This window comes from Embiotoca jacksoni, unplaced genomic scaffold, assembly GCF_022577435.1.
Source record: "Embiotoca jacksoni isolate LCO1_2020_lvr unplaced genomic scaffold, fEmbJac1.0.p SCAF_113, whole genome shotgun sequence".
Lineage (NCBI taxonomy): Eukaryota > Metazoa > Chordata > Actinopteri > Embiotocidae > Embiotoca > Embiotoca jacksoni.
In genome coordinates, this window is record NW_027185245.1 from 68,404 (window position 1) to 89,446 (window position 21,043).

The 21,043-nt window shown below is 41.4% G+C and overlaps 1 protein-coding gene across 5 annotated transcripts; it reads right to left on the reverse strand.

Annotated features, from left to right (window-relative positions):
- Positions 1–849: 849 nt before the first annotated feature.
- On the reverse strand, positions 850–20,867 carry LOC138194749 (target of myb1 like 2 membrane trafficking protein). 5 transcript variants are annotated; one of them, XM_069143710.1, is made up of 16 exons: positions 20,791–20,867; positions 16,355–16,439; positions 14,513–14,591; positions 13,908–14,057; positions 12,814–12,948; positions 12,532–12,693; positions 12,152–12,268; positions 11,144–11,277; positions 10,602–10,644; positions 9,572–9,743; positions 8,860–8,974; positions 8,219–8,294; positions 7,229–7,303; positions 4,365–4,424; positions 3,776–3,812; positions 850–3,632 (listed from the first exon to the last, which is right to left on the reverse strand). In XM_069143710.1, the coding sequence occupies exons 1-16, from the start codon at positions 20,840–20,842 to the stop codon at positions 3,487–3,489; spliced, it is 1,638 nt and encodes a 545-aa protein (XP_068999811.1). In that variant the 5' UTR covers positions 20,843–20,867; the 3' UTR covers positions 850–3,486. The 5 variants fall into 5 exon arrangements, with proteins under 5 accessions (XP_068999811.1, XP_068999813.1, XP_068999812.1 ...); XM_069143712.1 differs by lacking the exon at positions 7,229–7,303; XM_069143711.1 differs by lacking the exon at positions 4,365–4,424.
- Between the last annotated feature and the right edge of the window lie 176 nt (positions 20,868–21,043).

Here is a 21,043-nt window from a genome sequence, read left to right on the forward strand (position 1 = left end):
TGACGTCACATCCCTGGGTCTAGTGATTACATCATGTGTTACTCTCCTGCAATGCTGGTGGCAGCAGCAGGGAAATAAACTGGAGGGATACATGTGACCAAAAATAATAATAAAAAAAAAAATTAACCCAAATGTGATTTAAATCTAATAAAAAAAAAAAAAAGTAAATAAAGTAATCAATACCCTCAGCAGTTTAATTGTGGTTTTTACATTTAATTTAACCTCAAGAAGTAAGCATTTTCCCAATAAACAACACTTAAACTTAATGGAAACAGGCAATGCAAACCTCTTTTCTCATCAGCTAAAATAAAACTATAAATTTGTGTGATATGAACACAAAGGGAGAGGCACACAAAGGCCTGGTTTGGAAATAGGTCAGTGACCTACAGTGGCACTGTAAAGTTATTGTCAGTAGGGGAGCGGTGTAACATTGAAAACCTGGTATTGTTTGTGATAGTGTGTGTTAGTACAAAAGTAAACATCTTGTTAATTTGCTCACTCAATTTTGAAAACCTTGCCAGTGGTGCTCCTCAGGTGACTGAGAAAAGCAAAAAAAAAACAATATCTTATAAAAAATATTTAAAAAAAACCTGTGAAGAGGATTTTTTTTTTTTTTTTTTTTACAATTTATGAGTGTTAATCTGGAGTAAAATGAGTAAACTGTTCATGAACAACCATATGGGAGGGAGAGAAAGACTCATGTGACAATGAATGACCAGTACAGTGCAAGATTGAGCCCGGGTTGCATCAGCATGTGCATGAAGACGCAGGGGATAAAGTCACACAACCATACACTGAATATGTCGCACACAACCCTTAACTATAAAATAACAATAAACAGTTGTGAGGTAGAGGTCACACATTGCTAGTGTTTTATTGGGCAGTTACATACGTGCAGCAGGTCAAATACAAATCTGACCATTAGTAATGTCAGCAGACGGCATAACCAAACAGACATGGAGCACCCACCAACAGAAAACAAGCCTCTATCCCATGTCCACAGAACAATTAAACATCCTGTCTCATCAGTATCAACGACATTCAGTAACCACTTTTTGCATTTCGAGGAATACATGTTGCACTCAGGACTTAAGCTTCATAAAAGCAAGTAACACAAAACACTCTGTTACAGATCCAAAATTAAGATACGTAACACACGAACACAGAAAACTGCTGAAGTTCCCTCTTAAAGGATCCCCTGTTACATTTTTAGTAATTGTCTTCATTCAGCCTGAGTGGTAAAAGTTTCTCGAAAATGACACTGGCTGATTCTAAATTTAATATATCAGTTACCTGGCAACCATATCAAACCTACATAACCATATGGAACCATATAGCATTAAAGAAAATTAAAGCTCAGTAATAATGCATTTTTTTCTATTAAAATACATTTAAATATTTAATCATAATGCTCACATAGAGACAAATATGTTTTAAATGTCACTTTTGCATCTATTTCGACAAGACTAACAATGAATATTTCCCACAAGTGGAAGGCCTAGACTGACAACGGATAATTCAACAAGTTTGATACAACTTTTACGACTTGAGTGGAGACTCAAATGTGCTGCCTCTGATTAACAAGGCTTTTGGTCTTAAATGGAGTGAAAGAAAAACAAATCTTTTAAGTGCAAGGTAACGCTGAAATGAAGTGAACCGAGCTGGAATGGAAACAGAATTCCTTTTTACCTCAAGGTGTGATCTTGTGCACACCAAAGACAAACTCCAGTCAGTCAGAAGTACTCTGCTGGAATCAGTCAATCACAGAAATGCTTGGCAGCAGCTCCAACAAGAGCAGATGAATCATACTAAAATGAAAACACACCGAGAATGAAAATATGCCTTTGACTGAACGAATCAAAGGAAGCCTATTGTGTTTGTTTGCTGCATGCTTCGGCTTCAGGAACAGTGATGAAGGGTTCAAACATGTTTTCTTGTTTTACTTGATCTATAAAAATACAATCAGGGGGATCAAACATTACATGAACCTCTCTACTTTCCAGATATATTTGTGAACCAGTACATTTCTAACCAAATACAGAAACTATAATTCCTGTCTTTTGAGGTATATAGATTAATAAGTATTGAGTATGTGAAGATCTGCCTATTTGAGAGCACATTAGTGTAAGCTAAATGTTTTGTGTTTTAGTCTGTTATGATGCCAGTGCTATGCTATACTGATCATTTGAATCTAATATTTTTGACTTGCATTTTTATCCAATCTCCAAGAGCCTTAAAAGTTTTTGCATTCACGAGTTTGACAGTTCATCCATTACACTTCAATGCGAACAAGCACTGCAATTACACAGTTAGAAAAGTTATGTGCAAAACGAAGTCATTCTAAAGATCATTCCCCGTCCCCTAGAAAAATAGTAACCATCTTGTAAACACAAAGGACAAAATACAGATTTGTTTTTGCTTCAAAGTGCACAGACATTAATGTGGTGGGGGAAGGAAAATGTTCACGATCCCTTTATGTTGATGGCACAGGAATGTCATAATTGTTTGACAAGGAAAATTAAGTATGTGTTGGTCATTAAAAGCCTTCGTATTCTTTGGAATGAATAAAAGTGTTCATGTTGTTTAAGAGCAACTTTTTCTTCATTATTTTGTTGTAGCTTTCCAGAGGACCGAAATCTGACTGATGGGAACTTTTCCGTCGGCATGTTCCTTCCCCTTCGCCATTTCAAATACATAGGAGAGAATCCTAACTAGGACTTTTTAGATTTCTTGTTGTTTAATTCCCTTTGGTTAGAGGAATGCTGACATACACAGTTTGTCAAGATTAGCTCTGATTTTGCTATTTATATTCCTAGTTAGCAAAGTTAGCCTGCTAACATGAGTCTGGTGTTTTCAGCAAACTGGGTATGAATAAGAGTTGCCATTCCACGCGTATCTCTGTATTAAAAGCATAACTACAACTCTTAACTGGAGTATTTGCAGAAAAAAACAACAATGCATTGATTGACCAAAACTGCAGCGCGAGTACATGGTGCAGAACCAACCATTAAACAATAAATGCATAAATTAGCAATTAGCTGGAAGTAGTAAAATAATACAATATAACCCTAATTGTATGCTTCCACACTGACTCTTTCTCTGCATGGATCTGCAGTGAAATTTCCCATTAATCTCGCAGTAATATAGCACATTTGAAACCACGTGAGACAAGTTAGGTTGTCTTCCTTTGGTGGAGTGTCGAGAACAAATGAGATGCAGCGCTGCGAGTAGCACATCCCACACTAACAGATTAATACATCCATGTATAGTAAATCGCAATTCAGCAGTGCGTAGTAAACATGTTGAACCTCTGTACGTCAGAGCGACACTGTGGCAAGAGAACAACAAGTAGGTGGTGGAGATCACTTGCTACACCACTGCCAGTCAGCGATGAAATGGGACTAGAAGGACTGTTTGGGGAGGAATCATTCAGGGCGAAGACCTTTTAGATGCCCGGGAGAGAGACTGAGGTTCTCTGAGAACAGTCTACAAGGCAAAGAGGGCATCTTCCGTCCGTTCAGCCTTCTTATGGGAGCCGCTGGGGACACGAGCAGGGTGAGCGGGGTCGGTTCCGGGGGGAGACGGCAGAGAGTCTGATGCCTTAGCTCGCTCCTCCAGGAACTTATCAAACTCTGAAAGAAACAAATTGATTTAGCTGAAACTTGGTGGGTTTGAGGGTCATTGTTATTTTCTGAATTTGTAAAAAGGAGAAGTTTCACAAAACATCTGAACAAATGGCATAATTGTTTGTATTAACTGTGATCAGAGTCTGTACCTTCACTGGTCACCCCTTCCTCAGCAGCATCCCCTTTCTGTGAAGAAGAAAAATGTCATAAGATAATAGACACACTTTGGCAGAAACGATCAGTAATGGGAGTTTTCTTTGTTTCAAAAGACAGAAATAAACCTTCAGTGTACAGCCAGCAGCACAATAAGCTGATACAGTACACAGAACAGTCACATAAGTCAAGGCAAATCCATACAAAGTGGCTCATGAAGGATCCGTCCATCATGCAACCTTCCACATCTTTCCCAGGTGGAAACAAGGAACATTCCCGAGCCCCTCCACATGCACAAGTTGAGAAAGATCATTGCAGCTGTTTTAAGTCGTTTATCATTAGCACTGTGTTAGCACATGTAAGTCAGACCTCACAGTAAACTGTTATGTCCGTCATCGGTGGAAAAAATTAGATTGAAGTAAAAGAAAGGATGTGAAGTTAAAGGAAACTAAAGTTGAATGTATGGAGTTATAAGAGACGGATAATGGATGAAATGTGCTATCAAAGAAAAATAAAATAAGGGTAGAAAAGAGAGAAAGAAGAAAAAAAAGAAGAAGATATAAATCAAGGTAAAAGAAGTCTCACCACATCAGTACAGAGCCACTCCTCTATGTCATCCATGACAGAGGACTGCGATACGGGGATCTATGGAGCAAAGCCATGGACAAACCAAGGGGTAGCACCAAAGCCACACAACAGAAAGACACCCAACCCCAACCATACAAACAGGTTGTAACACACACACACACACACACACACACACACACACACACACACACACACACACACACACACACACACACACAAAACAAGAAGAGGAATCACCAAGGGCTCAGAGAAGATGATAAAAAATAAAACGAATAAAAACATGAAAATAAAAAGAAAACTTGCTCATACGACACACTTAACCTCTCTCGACTCTGTGCTATTACTGCTTTATCATGTGCAACGTTCCACTGCTCAGCAGTCTTCTACGTGAGAACAGGGGTTCCCAGTTTGTGTATTGTTCTCATTAGTTCTGTAGTGCTGACATGGCTTAACAGCTGCCGACTAATGTCACACAGCAGCGTTAATTATTCCACATCATTAGTTAATTAGCAAATCGCTTGAACGTGATTAAGAGATTGATTGAATGGGAAAAGCTGAAAGCACAGAGACTTGTCGAGAGGCAGGGCAATCCCATAGCATACCAAAACTTGGGAGCACACACACACACACACGCACACATGCACACACACACGCACGCACGCACGCACACACACACGCACACACACACACACGCACGCATGCACGCACACACACACACACACCACAAAGAGAGCACGGAGCATGAGCTTCGCTGCATGGCGTGCAATGATTGTGATGATGGAAGCCATGTCAGAGTGGCTGCTGTGCGTTTGTGGTCGTGTGTGTGTGTGTGTGTGTGTGTGTGTGTGTGTGTGTGTGTGTGTGTGTGTGTGTGTGTGTGTGTGTGTGTGTGTGTGTGTGTGTGTGTGTGTGTGTGTGTGTGTGAGCACCAAACGATCACAGTGAATACGTCACTGAAAAACACTGAACTTTTACCGTGGCTCAAGAAACTTTTCTGAGGACTGAACGGGGAAATTGGAAAAGTTACTTGCATGCTCTCTGCTCACGGAAGTTGAAACAGGTTCATGAATGATACTTTTTTTTTTCCCTGCGTGATGAGGTCCGCATTTGATGTCGGCCTGATATCAAAGATAATTACGGAGGACAAAAAGCCTTTTCCTGAGGCCCCATTAAACACTACAAAAACACCGGTGGGGTTTCCTCGTGAGATCACAGTTTATGTAGAGAAGGAGCATATCAAAAGATAAGTGAAAGGCAGTGGGGCAGTGAGAGTCATTCACAGGAAAAAAAAATAGTACAAGCATTGGAAAAATGGCGCAGAAAAGTCCTTAAAAAGAATTCTGTCGTGACTCACAGCAAATTCAGAGTGTAATCCATTACATTGAAACATTCAATATAAATAAATAAATTTGGATGGTTACATCTAGTGTTATTACATCTTATTAATTATAACATCTAGTGTTATTACATCTTCGTAAATATAACATCTAGTGTTTTGTCTGTTAGTCAGATGATTTTTTTTTTTTACTGGTTAGAATGTGAGGTTGTTGTTAATTACTAGTATATTATCTAATATCCACAGAGCATTAGGGGACAACTGACAAAATACTTACCACTACGCAGCAAATAATCCTTAAAATCACCATCAATTCATTGTTTTAATGCTTTGAGAATATCTTATCGGGACTAAAACACTGCTCATGGTTGTTGATTTGATGTTGCTGCGCAGCGGAAGTATCTGCACTCCCCCGTTGTTTTAGTGAATGACTGTTATGAGCTGATGGAGCTGATCCCATTATTATGTCCATGAAGGGGTGGCATTAAGGTGAGCATCAGTAAGAAGTAGAGCCCAACCGGTTTTATCAGCCAATATTGGCCAACCACAGATATATTAAAATGGGCGTACATGTTGGTCAATATGTGCCGATATATAAAAATCTTTTCCAGAACATAATGCAGAAAACGATGCTCCGGGTAAATTAGAAATTGCTCTATTTGTTTTTTCCAATAGTTATTTATGATGATTAAATTCCCAATGAAGTTCACTGTTTCAGTATGAAACAATCAACTGTAAAATATCCAACCGCCATTACAGACCATTGTCACAAATGTCAAAAGTGTATGATAAAGTGTGTTTATATGTATTGTACACGCAATATATAGATATACATCAAGAATATCAGCTGATATATTGATTTCAGAAATTTTTTAAATATCTAATATCAGTATTCTGCAATGGCCATAAACATCCAGTATCGGTCGGCTCTACTAAGGAGTACAGTGTTTAGACTCACTCCAAAGGAGTGCAATAGAGGTGGGCAATATGGATAATCCCTTACATAACAGTGCATGTCATTTTTAGATGACTGCAGTTAAACATGGCATTTTCTGGATATTCAATTGTAAAAACTGTTTGCGGATAAAATAAATAGAGAGGAGTGTTTGTTTTTTGGCTGATCAAATAAATATTGAACACATCAAGATAGAGCATCATGCACAAATCCAGTATCAATGTTGCCATGAAGCAGTCTTGATTATTGGTTCGCAGCACTGCTTGCAACGGCCTAAAAAACAAATTCAAGGGATATTTAAGAGATGGCTATCTCAGAAGAAACAGCATTGCAAAATTAGCATCCGTTTAAATGTTGCTGAGGTTTAAAGATATTATCATATTGCCCAGGACTAAAGTAAAACATCTGTATTAGACATGTTTGAGGATTCTGGGACAGCGCAGTGAGATGAGGCGGAAAATGAAGAGCAGCTTTATGAGGATGATGGACGATGCCGGAGGAGGTTAACAGCGAGGGTGACAGTGGACATGAGGAAGGGGTAGGAGGACACACTGTGGATAGAGTCCTCACCATTCCTTGGGTAATAAGCCAGCTGTCTATGGGCAGCTCCTGATCTGCTGGGTTATCATCCCCTTTTACCCTCAGCTGAATCAACAACAGAATAACACCTTACACAAGAGAAGAAAGGCCCCACCACAGCATAGCACACAGTGCAGAGAGAGAGAGACAGAGGAGAAGTCAAATGTGCAAGAGACGACTGTCATTGAAAAAGGAAGATAAAAAAAATAAACAAGAGAAGGTAAGAAAATGGCAAAGAATCATTCCATAAAGATGAAAATGAGGAAAACAAAGAGGGAAAAGGAAGAAACTTCAAACTGTCTGGTAAAAGTACTGTATAAAAAATACTGGAAGTGCCCTGAGGTAACTACAACATGTTGTGCACTATCAGCACTGTGTGTGTGTGTGTCTGCGTGCGTGTGTGTGTGTGGTGGTTCAGGTTTCATAGTTATCTGTATATCTAATGATAACCATGCAAATATATTGCAATGTGTGCTCAAACATTGACTCTTAAAAGTAACCTGAGCCTTTGCGTTTCAGTGAGAGCTGATCATGAAGATGAACAGAGACTGGCTTAAGAAAGAACTGATATCCACATTTAAGATGAGACACCTCAACCCATGTTTTGTTTTTTTTAAATACTAATATAACTACAAATTCAAAAAGTGGAAATAGTTTGACATTTTGTAGCCATTTTCAGTACTGAATTCAAACGAATTTCCATGGATTAGTGGAACACCACCACTGCGTTGTAGCTTTTCAGAGGTAAAAAAATAGTCAATACACAAAGCCACACCTTATTCTGTCTGGTCAAAGTTCAAGTATCACGGCACACAGGACTGAGTTCACTGTGGAACATACAGTGTTACAGATCATCACATGCAGGGAGTGACCTGGGGCTGAGGACAAACTGGGACAAAAAGGCTTGTCGGCCATGTAAATAACACAGCTCCCACACTCTTGGTGGAAGCAGCATTCAACTTAATGCCTCATTGTACTCACCCCTCCTGTGTTCTGTTGTCTAACGTCCAAAGCAGACACCAGGCCACCCAGAGCCTGAGGGTCTTCATACTTTACACTGGGCACAAACACATATACAATGGTAGTTAAGATACAGCGCTGAAGCAAAACTAGAAGCATTAAGCAGAATAAAGAACTAAAAACAGTGCGTGAGAAGCACAATGTGTTTTGTTGTGTTATTTTTAGCCAAAGAAAAGAAAAACAGGAAATCTCTTGAGAAAAATAAGGATCAAATGTCCATCTAGATGCTAAATCTGCAGCAGAAGACAAAATGTTATTGGCAAATAAAAGGCCAGTTTAACATGCATAACCTGCAGGAATTTAAAAAAATTTAAAAAAAATCATTCTAGGAAATGCAAGATTAAATAATTAAAAGATATAGCGCAGTAATCTTAGGTTAAAAGACAGTGGACACATTCAAAAGTTTACTATACAACTATCGTACAAAAACGTTCATGCAGTGAACATAACGGAATAAACAGAGCAAAAGAGCCAGAAGGTGAATTTTGGTTTAAATATTAAAGGTGGTTATCAACAGCTTTTTAATTAAGACGCGTTACAACTTAAATAAGAAAACGAGAGGATGTGGAATACCCCGGAAGCAAAATGAAATCTTGACCTACTTTTTGCGCTGCTCAGCCAGAGAGCTGGTCCTGGTCTGGGCAAACATGTCAAAGTCATCCTGGTTGGGACCCGACAGAGACGACAGGGTGCCGCTCACGCCGCCCGAACCTACATCTGGAGCGAGAGGGCGGAAGAAGAGAGCAGAGAGAGGGGGAAGAAAGACGGGAAGGAGGACTTATTTGAACGAAAGGATCAAAAGACACAAAACGATAAACTGAGACAATAAATAAATGCAGTGAAGGTTTATAGTCTTCAAAATGACTGACCGGTTCTTCTTTACGGTACTCCTATGCAGTACAGGGCGGCTACCTGTTCTATTCAAAATCAAAGCAGCAATACATCTAAGCTTGAGCCACACTATTTTAAGGTGTGGATCATTCTTTGAGATCAACATGGGAGCTACACGTGGAAGACTGCTGGTCTAAATACTTTTATAAATAGGAGATTTCAGTTTTCAACTTTTCTTAAATTTGAAAAAAAATTCAAAAATCATGCTTTCATTTTGTCGTTATGAGTTATTGAGTAACTATCGATGGTAAAAAAAAAAAAAACCCAGTTATTCATTTAAAAAATGAAATTTACAAGACAATAAAGTGTGCAAAATGTCAAGTGATATGAATACATTTTGAAATGACTGTATGTGCCGAACTGCTTTTTCCTGTGCCGAGTATCATTTTACCAAACTGAAAAAAAAAAATACAAGTTTCTTACCAAGACCAGCTATTGCAGAGGACAGCGAGGCTGTGGTGGGGTTGCGGGCCGGGGAAGCTGTGGCCCCTGGGGTGGAGCTGGGTGGAGGGCTGGATGTGACCTTGGGTGTGACCACAGCAGGCGAGCCTGGGCCCAGGTCTATCAGGTTGTCCTCTGTGGCTTCGGTTAACATCTGAAATGGGAAAGCGATGAAAAGAGAGATTGCCTTCATCAACAGATATAAAGCTGCGCCGAGATGCAGTGCGGTTTCAAGTTCTGCCAGCAAATGAAGAGGGAAGTTCAGAAGGAAATAAGATCACAGGGTGTTTACTCTTGGTATAAAGAAGGAACAGTTTGTAGCTACACAACTTCTACAGGACCGACTACACAATTTAAGACACCTTTGCAAAGGAACAATACTAAAGAGCTGAACAAACAGGTGCTAAAGATTACAAACGTGTGAGAAAGGAAGCCATAATGGAGGAAGGGAAGGTCATACACTATGTAATTTCACACAGTGGCACTGATGTTGACACGTCATTGGGTGTAAAAGCGTTAGCTGCACATAGCAGACGTGTTAACATTCATCAACCTGCTCTTCCCAGCACACCGGCTTGGATTGAACGTGGTACTGATGTCATACTTGCCTCCATCAGCTAGCCACAACACAAACAGACAGAGCACACAGAGAGATCAACAAGATGCAAACAGGGACGTGGGATGTGGTGAAAGATGCCCCAGTCCTCTGGCAAATGGCTGCTACTGGCAAATTTACACTTTGATTGGCAGATTGGAAGAGCTTTCCTCATCCAGTTTACTAAACCTAACGTGCATTCCACCTGCTTACACATCATTAGTCAGTGATTCCGATATGAACACGGGCTAATTTGTGTTTGAAATATCTCTTTAAGCATTCTTAATGTAGATGTACTGAAATGTAAAAAAAAAAATAGATAAGGATTTTTCTGAAAACATGCTAACATTGAACAGAAAACAAGCCACGCACGGAGAGGATTTAGGGGCTTTTGACTTCTCCCTTGATGGTACTCACCCCGTTGTTCTGTGCAGCTCTACCCGACCTGTACCTCTCATACCTGTGAGCAACATAAAAAAAAAAAAAAAACTGTAAATGTTTTACCTCGTGCTTTGGGAGGTTCAAATGCTTACACATCTTTCATCTTCAAAAAACCTTATGAAAGAGACATTTTGGCAGTTAGAAGCTGCAGAATCCTTAAAAAGAGGGAGTTCTGCACAAGGCTTCACTATGTGATGTTTGGACGTGCTTAGAGTAGAATCTATAGTTGTAATTCAATTTTATTATTCTTGTATATGCTCACATAAGACCACATCTAGCGCTTCATCTTTCAAATCAGTCCTAAAAAGTAACTGTTATCTTGGTAAGAAATGTCTAACTTGATGTGGATTTTTCTGACCATTCAAATCACTACGGACCTTTTTCACAGCAGACGTATTTACTTGTTACAAAATGTATGCACGGGTGAAATAATGACGTGTCTTCCGTGAAAAAGGTCTGTAACAAAAAAAAGCATGTCTTGTCATCCCTTGTTTTGCCGATTGTTTGGTTGAACGCACCTCTCATATCGAAGGAAAATGTTGTTAAGGTCATCGTTGACATGTAAAAGCTCCTCGGTCACTTCCTCATTAGAGACACGTGAAATCAGCTCAACCACTCTCTGCTGCATCGCCCTGCACGTTCTGTTCAGCTCCTGCACAGACAGATGGCACAACAACAACAACAACAACAAAATCCATCAACATATTACGTGAGAAATCAATCGATAGAAAGAGAGATGGAGGAAGAGTGAGCAACAGAGATATGGACAAAGTTATCCTGTTTAATTATGACTAATAAATGAGTAAATTTTCACGAGGATTTGGTGTTGAGCGTGTCAGAAATGCTCAATCCAATTCCGTAAAAGTTAAAAGGGAGAAAAGGCCCCACCTCACCTCACCTCTACAACTGGCACAGGTTCCTTACAACGGTGTCAGATCCTGGGAGCCGACACAAATACCTGAGTGGATTTGGCTTTAGGAGATTAAACTCCACATCAGTTTCTATAACTCTGGTTATTTGCCAGTTCCAGGAATTTTACCACAGTCAAGTGGATCTTGTTAAGTCGTGAGCAAAACAAAAAAACAAATACATGACTCCCCCTGGTGGCGGCACACAGTTAGAACACTACACATGCTTTGTTGGACAGCTTTTGGTTTACTGAATGAACAGTGTGGAAGGGATGAAGGGAAAAATGAAGAAATGTCTGTATGAGCCTCTATTCGGTTGTTTTAAGGTAAGGTTGCAAGTATGATCCTAAATGACAGACCCTTTCACAGAAATAACACAAAACAAATCTAATCTGTTCACTTCAAATCGCCTTATTATTTGTGGTTACTTTGATTCATTGACATACTTCAAAACCACATTACAAAAAAAAAAAAAAATTACAAAAAAAATGATGTCCCGTTATATTTACTTAAGCTGTTGTTAGCCAAAAAATGTAAAGTCAAGAAAGACACAATATAAGCAACAATTTGTTGAGCTGAATGCATTATCAAATGAACCTAATGGTGTATGAACCTCACCTGAAGCAGTTCTAGGTCAGAGACGTCCTCCTGGCCGGGAACCATCTCAGTCAGCATCTCTGACATGACTTTGATGTTCCCTCTCACTATGTCCAGCTCACTGCGCAGCCGGGCAATCTGAAAGCACACATGATCAAAGGGGGACTGAAAAACATCCGGATGTATTCAGGATCAGCAACACATCAGACCGAGTCGGTCACGATATGAAACTAACATCTCGTAATCCTCTATAAATGCCCAGCACTGGATAACACTGCTTTGATTAACAGACATTTTTTTTTTTTTTTTTTAAGTGGACTATATAAGTGAATGAATTTGACTCCAGTTTAATAGCAAAGAGGTAAGATCACTGGTAAAAGTTTGCTGTTGATGCCCCGCACCTGTTCCGGTGTAGCTATGATGGGGCCGGGCATGTGTGAGGCCTGCGTGGCAGACGGAGAGGCTGGTGCTGGTGCTGGTGCTGGTGCAGGTTTAGGAATCCCTGCAGCGGGCGAGACAGGGGCGAGGTACTTGATCATGGCCGGGTCCACCTCTGGTGTACCCTGTGGGGGGAGAAAAACAACAAAAAAAGTAACTTTATAGGATGTTCGGTGCAAACGCATACAGTAACACAACACATCCAGTGTGTGTGTTTGTGTGTTTGTTTGTGTGTTGGTTCTTACTCTCTGTGGTGTGTGAATGGGAGACAGTGCATCCAGGTCTGCCATTGGGAACTCGATGCCTTTCCTCTTCAGTTCCTCATAAATGTGGACCACCCCAGTGAGATCAGGGCTGCTCCTGAAGGCGTCAGCCCAGGCCTGTCACAACATGCACACAAACACATCCAATAAACATTTAACTAGTAAAACAGGCAAACGTTTTCGAACGCTGTTGATGCTCAATATCATTAAAACCTTTAAAAACACGGAATAAAATGCAAAATAACATTTGTACATCACAGTATGAGGAAAAAAAAGATGTTTTTCTTTCTATACTCCGTGAGAAATAATACAAGCTAAATTAACAGTCAAGGGCCTCTTACGTCCCCTTAATAGACCTTCTGTGAAAATAAGGGCTTTAAATGCTTTTTAAAAACTAGCAAAAGCTAACTTTTTCCTTATTTCAATTTTAAGACCACATTTCCAAGAAACCCAATCAGTTCTGGTTCAACAGTTTTTATGGTCAGCCAGCATGTAGTTTGTTGCAGATCCTTGCTGACTGTAAATGAGGAGTTGTTTTTGTTGATGAAGCCAGTTTTGTTCAGCAGAGCTTCTATTAAGTTCTTTTTTCCCCTCAAAATTCACAGAATTTTCGTCAAGATTGCAAGCTCGCTCAAATATTGCGGACATTGCTTGAATTTGCATTAATGGCTGCAATTGCAAGTTTGCGTTTTCCTAGAGGGACTGTAACGGTAAACTCTGTAAACTCTCTAAAAGGGGAATCTCCCCTGGGTGTCCTTCAGCAAAGTTCTATAAATATTTAAAGCAGAAGGAGACATGGAGAACACCATCTGTTGACTGTGGTGACCTCAGGTAACTGAATCGCAGCACCAGAGGCTGAAGTCTGTGGAGCAACACCTGGAAAGTGGAGCATACAGAGACCATCTGACTTCCCGGAGACCACAGCTGACCTGTTTGATTGGGATTGTGTGTTACTGTCTGTTTATGTTCAACGAGATCATTTTATGATGCAGCGTAACTCATCTTACAAATTACACATTTTGAGGCATCTTTTAGGCAATTAAAAAAAACAGCAAAAACAGAGGAAGCCATCGGACCTGTATGAGAGCCAGCACTTTGTCTTGAACGATAGTTGGAGGATTGGTTTTGGGGGAGATGACTTTGACCAGAACGCCATCAATGAAATCTCTGTTGGCCACCTGGACATGAAACCTGTGACCACAGTTCTTCACACATGTCTCCAATACCTGCAGACAGGGAGAAGAGTCAACACAAATACATATAATAAAATAAATTTTAAAAAACAAAACAAAGAGAGACGTTTGTGTGCAGCAGAGAAAAGGTAGACTCTCTCTGGTGTTCACAAAACATCTGAGTCAGGATGCTCCTGCCAGACGCTCTGGCTTTTAACGAGTAGAACGATGAAAAGACGTGGGTGGATGTGATCACAGCTCAAAAGGTAAAGCTGCTGTAGGCAAAATGAAAGAAGAGCAATATCAGGAAGGTGAAAACAGCTCTGACGGTGACTGGGAGAAGAGACACAGCGGAATAAAGTTACCAAGAACACAAGAGCGGGAGAAGTCAAGTTTAATGCAGGCCGACACACCGCGGAGCAACAGCAGCATGGCCAGGGCCTCCTGACCAATAATACCTGCAACATACGGCGATGTTGGGGGAAGTTTTAGAACTATGAACTTCTTACTGTTAGTCCCAGCATCACTTCTCTGTAGTTCTTGTTGCCACTCAGTCGCTTCTTCAGCGCCCGCATGGCATCTTTTGGCCTGGAGAGAAACAAGCCGAAAAGTTACAGCTGCGTACAGCAACCCCGCTGAGAGTGAGCAGAACATCACTGCCTTTGTTGGAATAAACTCCTCTCTGTGCCACAATAACAGATGCGAGTCAGTCTGTCAGCGGAACTGCTTGACTAAGACAGAGAGGGACCGTCGCACCATCTGTCTCTCTCTTGTCTTTCTGCATGACTACATGTCTCTCTCAAGGCAAGATCAAAGCTGCCCATGCACGAAGAGTTCGGGCTGGCTCTCTGCCTAATACTCCCCGTCTCTTCACCGCAGATGAGACGTAATAAGATTTTATGAACTCCTTCATGAGCTACGGTACATTTACGGAGCGAGGGAGCTGTAACCGATAGAAACGGATGGAAGCGGAGCATAAAGTGTGATATACAGCGTCCCCGGACAGCACTCGGTGCTTCGTGAATATTGTGTCCCCAGCACGTTTCTAATTCTTTCCTCTTTTATTGTGGGTGGTATATCTATTGTGTTATATCTCGTTTCAGTCCTTACCATGCGTTACCAAACGTGTAAAATTAGTTTGCAGATCATTTGAAAGCACAATATAGCACGTGTTAATACGACGTCTCACAAACGTCCTTTTCAGCCGCTGAATGTCCTGAATCTGAAACTCTGGAGTTCAGCGGAACCGTCTGTCTCGCTGAACATCTTGAAGACAAGTAGTTCTGTGTTCTGCGAAGCTGCACTCCCTCCCTCTCTCCTTCCGTGGTGCTCTGTGTGTGTGTGTGTGTGTGTGTGTGTGTGTGTGTGTGTGTGTGTGTGTGTGTGTGTGTGTGTGTGTGTGTGTGTGTGTTTGAGGTGACAGGGTGTGTTTGAGAGGGCCCCATGTCGCATGTCAAGACAATGAGTGTGTAGGCATGAAGAATGTGGAAAAACAGAGAAGGGAAGATGGAAATAGATTCCAGAAAACCATTTGAAATATTCTTCTTCTTCTAAAAAAAAAAAAAAAAAAAAAAGAAGGAAAAGCTGATATCAGCCAGGTTCTTTGACAGCCACATTTAACCAGACTAGGAAACTGTTTGATTAGTATACTTACTTTATGTTAACCTAAAAACATAACATACATGAACCACAATTGAATTCAACTGGTGTTGTGGAGGAAAGATTTATGTTTTATTGCATGACAAATTTAGATCATCATCATATGCTGCAATGCCAAACCCAATCTTGATTTGTTTGTACTCTTACAAAACTAAAAGGTTTATATAATTTATATCTACTTATTTATGTCTCAAGGTATTACATTTAATTTCTAAATGCTCAAAAAAAGCTTTCTTCAGCACAGATTTACAAAAAGAGCAATGGAACATGTAAATCTTGTGGTTTTATGATCTGCACAAGATTCTCCACAGTGCCCTATGCACCACTCGGGGCTGAGCGTTTCTCAGAGTCAGAGCCTGACGTAAGATTTGCATTCATTCAAGTCAGTCAGTGACACCTAAGGAAAACAGAGGGCTTTGTGTAGTGCGTTGTCTGTTTTGGCGAAGAACAGCGGTCAGTGTATGATTTGCTTGAGTCACTCCATCAGCCAGTGTGTGATAAAACAATAAAAGTTCCATTACAAACCGCTGTGTGAACACAAGTTTTTTTTTTGTTGTTGTTTTTTTTTTTTTTTTTTTTTTTTGGGGGGGGGGGGGGGGGGGTCGCAAATATCCTCCCTAATGCTACAGAGCGCCAGATAAGGCAAATCGTAACCCAACGTTAATTCATTTCCTGACGTTGCAGCAGCTCACCCCTCGTCCGTTTCATTGATGATATCGCAGATCTCCATGTTGAGGGTCCAGTCCTCGTTCTGCAGGCCTCCATCTGTGGCCCTCTCTGGAGGGAAACACAAAGAGTTCGTAGGGAGCGTTAGTGACGTTGTACTGCATTGTAGGCTCCACTGTTTGTTTACTCTGCAAAGATAAGGTTTGAGAGGCACACATTTACATTACAACCGCTTTTATTGGACTCTAATATTTGGTCCTGTGATGTAGGAAGCGGTGGATTTCTACACAGATCCACATTGTTTATCACCCAATACAATATCAGTTCAAAGTCAGCACCACTCGTGGAGAGAAACGCGTTGCTGCCGACAACATAAACAACCACCAGAGGAAATTGTAGTTTTAACACCCGAATCCACTGTTTGCAATCTGCCAGCTGTCTCTCAACGAGTAGGCATGGTGCTGCACTTCAGCCGGGCTCAGTTGCCGCCTTAAGTCGATGCTCACTAATTAAAGCAACGCCTGGTTTACATAATATCTAGAGTACAACCGTTGTGGAAGCAAATCAGCATGTGGTGGCAGTCTTTAGTGCTTTTTGTCTCTTCCATAGTTCTTTCTATTCAGTTCAATGCGATGTGGGTAAGAGCAGCATGAATAAATGAATAAATCAGAGGTTATAACCTTAATCATTCAGTGGAATAGATTGTTTAAAACCACCGACAACTTGGGTTAAAAATCTTCTGTATTTCTCTGTAACGTATATTTCGAACTGAATCATATTAAATAAATTAAAAAAACACATCTTGGTACACACGTTGCATCATATGATGACGCGGGGAAAATACGTGGAAAGGTTTTCACGTGGGAGTCTACACGAGCTTCACACGTTAAAGTCTTAAGAGTGTTTCAAAACCACATGTTTCAGGTGGGCAAAATCTTTCACGTGTGCACAATCACATGTGTATGTGGTCCCATGTGATCACGTGAGTTTTTGCACAAATGAATTTGTTTTTTTCTTTCGGGGATAGACCGTGACCAAACGACCCACAAACGTTTATCATATTGTCGTTCAAAGGTCGCTACATTCGGATTGGTGCACACAGTGACGTTACATTTTTTTCTGATGCACATGCGGCAACTTCAAACCGGTGAGGCAAGCAGACAGAAATACAGACATATCTAGCGAAATAACCAAAACTGGATTCACATAGGAGAAGCTGATGGAGATAAAAGTTGTCAGACAGGGCCTTTACTGTCTTGGCCCGGATGTAGTTTGTTGTTCCGAGAAATAAATACAATAAAACTGGCTCATAAAATATTTAAATAGCTATAACATGATAAGAAACCTGCAACAAAAAAAAAAAAAAGCAACTCCAGTGTTTTGTCATTGCAATTATAAATTCAGGCGAACATGCTTTATGTTTTGTTTTTTTACAATCCCGTTTTGAGGTGTGGTTAGCTCGTACAAAGACGATCCGTTAATAGCCTAACAGCAAACTAATCTCTGCCTGAGGTGTTGGGATGAACTCGTAGGTGTGGGATCAGGAGACAGGTGACCATTTTTAATTCGGTGTCATTATCACAACATTGCCGTCTTCGAGTCTCACCAAAAAAAAAAAAGTGCTCATGTGCTATAAAATACCGCCCACCACCTGTTCCTCCGCCGCCTCCAACTCTAGTAAATTAACTGAAAAGACCAAACAGTCAGCTGGAAAGTGGAGAGTCAACATCTCGGGGGGGGGAAGTGACACCGACGGCGGCTGTGATGCAGCTGTGTACTCAGCCGTAACTGCTATAACACCCACCAAAAAAAAAAAAAAAAAAAAAAAAAAAAAACAGAAGCCACGGTGACCTGTTCACCCCTTCACACTCCACCCTACCATTTAATAGCATTTTGGCTACGGGCAGGAAATAACATGATCCAGACTGCGAGAGGCTCCAGTGATGAACTGGCACTGCGGTCGTCACTATTCCTCGCTCCGTCTCTTTCTTCCTCTCCCGTCTCCCAAATCCATCCATCATGTCCGTGGATGCTGCGGTCTTTCAGGATCATTTGGGCGGGACTCGCGGTAAAACAGAGGAAAGAAAGTTTTCTGCTGAAGCATGCCGCGACCGAATTTCTGTGACTGACACTCAATAGACTCTCATTAGACGATTCTTCAGCTTGGACGGGGGGAGCTGGTCTCCCTGAACCTCAGAGGCCCCGAGCAGGCCGTCACTGCCCAGGACAAGGGCCTCTCACTGGGCCATGGTGCCTACCTGTTGGGAAGCTATGCCAGCCCGTGACTTATTCATGCTCTTACTCCCCTCTTACTCTGATCAACTTGTCACAGACTAGGAAACCACCAAGGGACGGGGATCATATCCCCCCTCCATCTACAAACACTCTACAACAAATTCCAACAAGGGCTGCATTTAAAAACACTGCTGTGCGTGACTTCTGGGTATTAGACTGTCCAGCATATAGAGCATGAGTTTGGAAGAATTAACCAGCCTCTTCCTCCGTGCTATCCTATGTAATCTCCTCAAGTGGATTGTCATGACGAGGCAAGGCAGATCACGAGGAGGACAGAAAAGAGGGAGGAAAAACAAATTCTGACCGCCAACGCGTTCGAAAGACAGAAACAATCAGATCCTTGCTAATGGACCACTGAGTGCATTAATCCATGGTGTTGGGTCAAACCTCCCCGAGCCCCCCTCCCCCGCCCCGGTCCTGGGACTGGACACCACACCAGTGAAGCCAGTGGATCACATGGCTTTAACAGAGGCAAGCGGTGCCATGCACTTGCCAACAAAGCCACAAAGTCCCTCTCTGACCAATCTCTCCATGATGTGAACTTTCTCTGCTCTCGCACTTGTCCCCCATCTTTTATCTTTATTTCATTTTCCCACTTCCTCTTCCTTTACACATGCCTCTGAAATGGGGAAACTGCACAACAAACAAATGCTGAATACGGCTGCAAATTCTGGTTATGCACCGGGCACTTTAGCATAAAATTCCCACTCATATCCTCTGTAGGTCTCTCTCGCTTTCTTTTGTGTCAGGTAAGTTGATCCTCTGCCCTTCTGCTGAGGTGTACAGATCGCTACCGCTGCAGCAGGCAGCTGGCTACAGCTCGGCACAGTGCAGCAATTCAGCCGGAGAGACCTGGCTGGAGCTACGGCCATGTCTGTGAAAATGGGGAAATCCAAGCCACTGGGGGACCTAGAAGGAGATCTGTAGAGTAAAATGCTATCTGGATGATCCTGAAAACGTTCTTCCACCAGACTGTTTGAACCCGGAGCTTCATTACAGCACTGCGTTGTTCTTAAGTTATCTAGAAAGTGAAAAAGCTTGGAGCAACTCTGACATTGCTCTTACTTTGAAAGAGCAGTTTACTGCAGTGTGCCTGTCAAAAAAAAAAAAATAAGGCTGCTTTGACAGATGTTGTATTTACTCGAACAGTAAACATAAACGAACACTGTGAGGAATTAAGTGTTTTGTCCACATCTCAGTTAAACTAAACACGCCTACTGCATTAAAATCTTCAGGACCGTTTACACCGCTTCGTGAACGCCGATATTAAAAATCGAACAAAAACAGTTTACAAATGAAGAAGGAAAACAGTAGGGAAAAGTCAACCTAAAGCTGGTGGTCTTACTATAAACAATAAGAGAGCAGTAACGATGTTGTCGTAAAACCAGTGTGTTGTGAGTGATGTTCAACCAAACCAAAATGGATTCTTCGTCATCACTGGATTTCCTTAAAATGATAAGTTAAACAAAGCAAAAGAAAGGGAAATTGTGCCACCCGGACTACACTTTTTACACGATTAAACTGAACCATATTCTTATCTGCAGATCTCACAGAAGAGCTCTTCTTGTCACTGGTGCCGGTTTACTCTAATGAAGGCAAAGCAAAGCCTTGGAGACGACTGCTCTGGATCTGAGGAGGTTTGAAGTCACTTGGCACACAAGATGCGAAGCTTCAACCACACCAAAGGGATGTGCGGTAGGCCGCGTGTCTTTCTTCTCCTCTGGAGGACGACTGAGCACCACAGTGCATCGACATCGACCTTTTAAAAAAAATAAACAAAAACAACTCGGCTGACTTGGCAGTTTTGTCAACTACAGCTCACAAATTAAGGGAAATTTGAACTCGAGCCCTTCAAGCCATTTTCAGCCGTATCAGCAACACCGGTTCGTGCTGATTTCAAAGCCTTGAAAACCGCATTGCATTGTCAACACAAAAGCAGGGCGATTGAGCGTAATGCACTTGCGATTATAGCGGACTACATAAGTAGGTTAGCGGGCTAACATTAGCTGAAAGCTCATTCCAAGTGGATGACGTTCGCTACGCTGGTGCCTGCTATCTTTGCTGGTAAAAAAACAAAAAAAAAACAACCAGATGTTAGTCTGCTTTCAAATCCTGTATGGGGGAAGAAGTATCACATCTCTAATGGTTAATTTCAAGGCAAACGTACCTATACACTGTCCCACGGGAGTGCTGTATGGGTTTCCGAGTAAGAACTCCATTTTGACAACAAACGGTCCGCTCGGGAATGACAGAGGATGCGGCCCGGGGGGGGGCGGTACTACGAAGTCCCACCCACTGCGGCATCCTATTGGTGGAAAAATAAAACAGATCGTTCGACGCGTGTGGCTGGAATTCATGTCAGTCATATTTAGAAACTGAAGCTGTGCTCAACAAACACGTTTACGTGTATTTCATTTGCT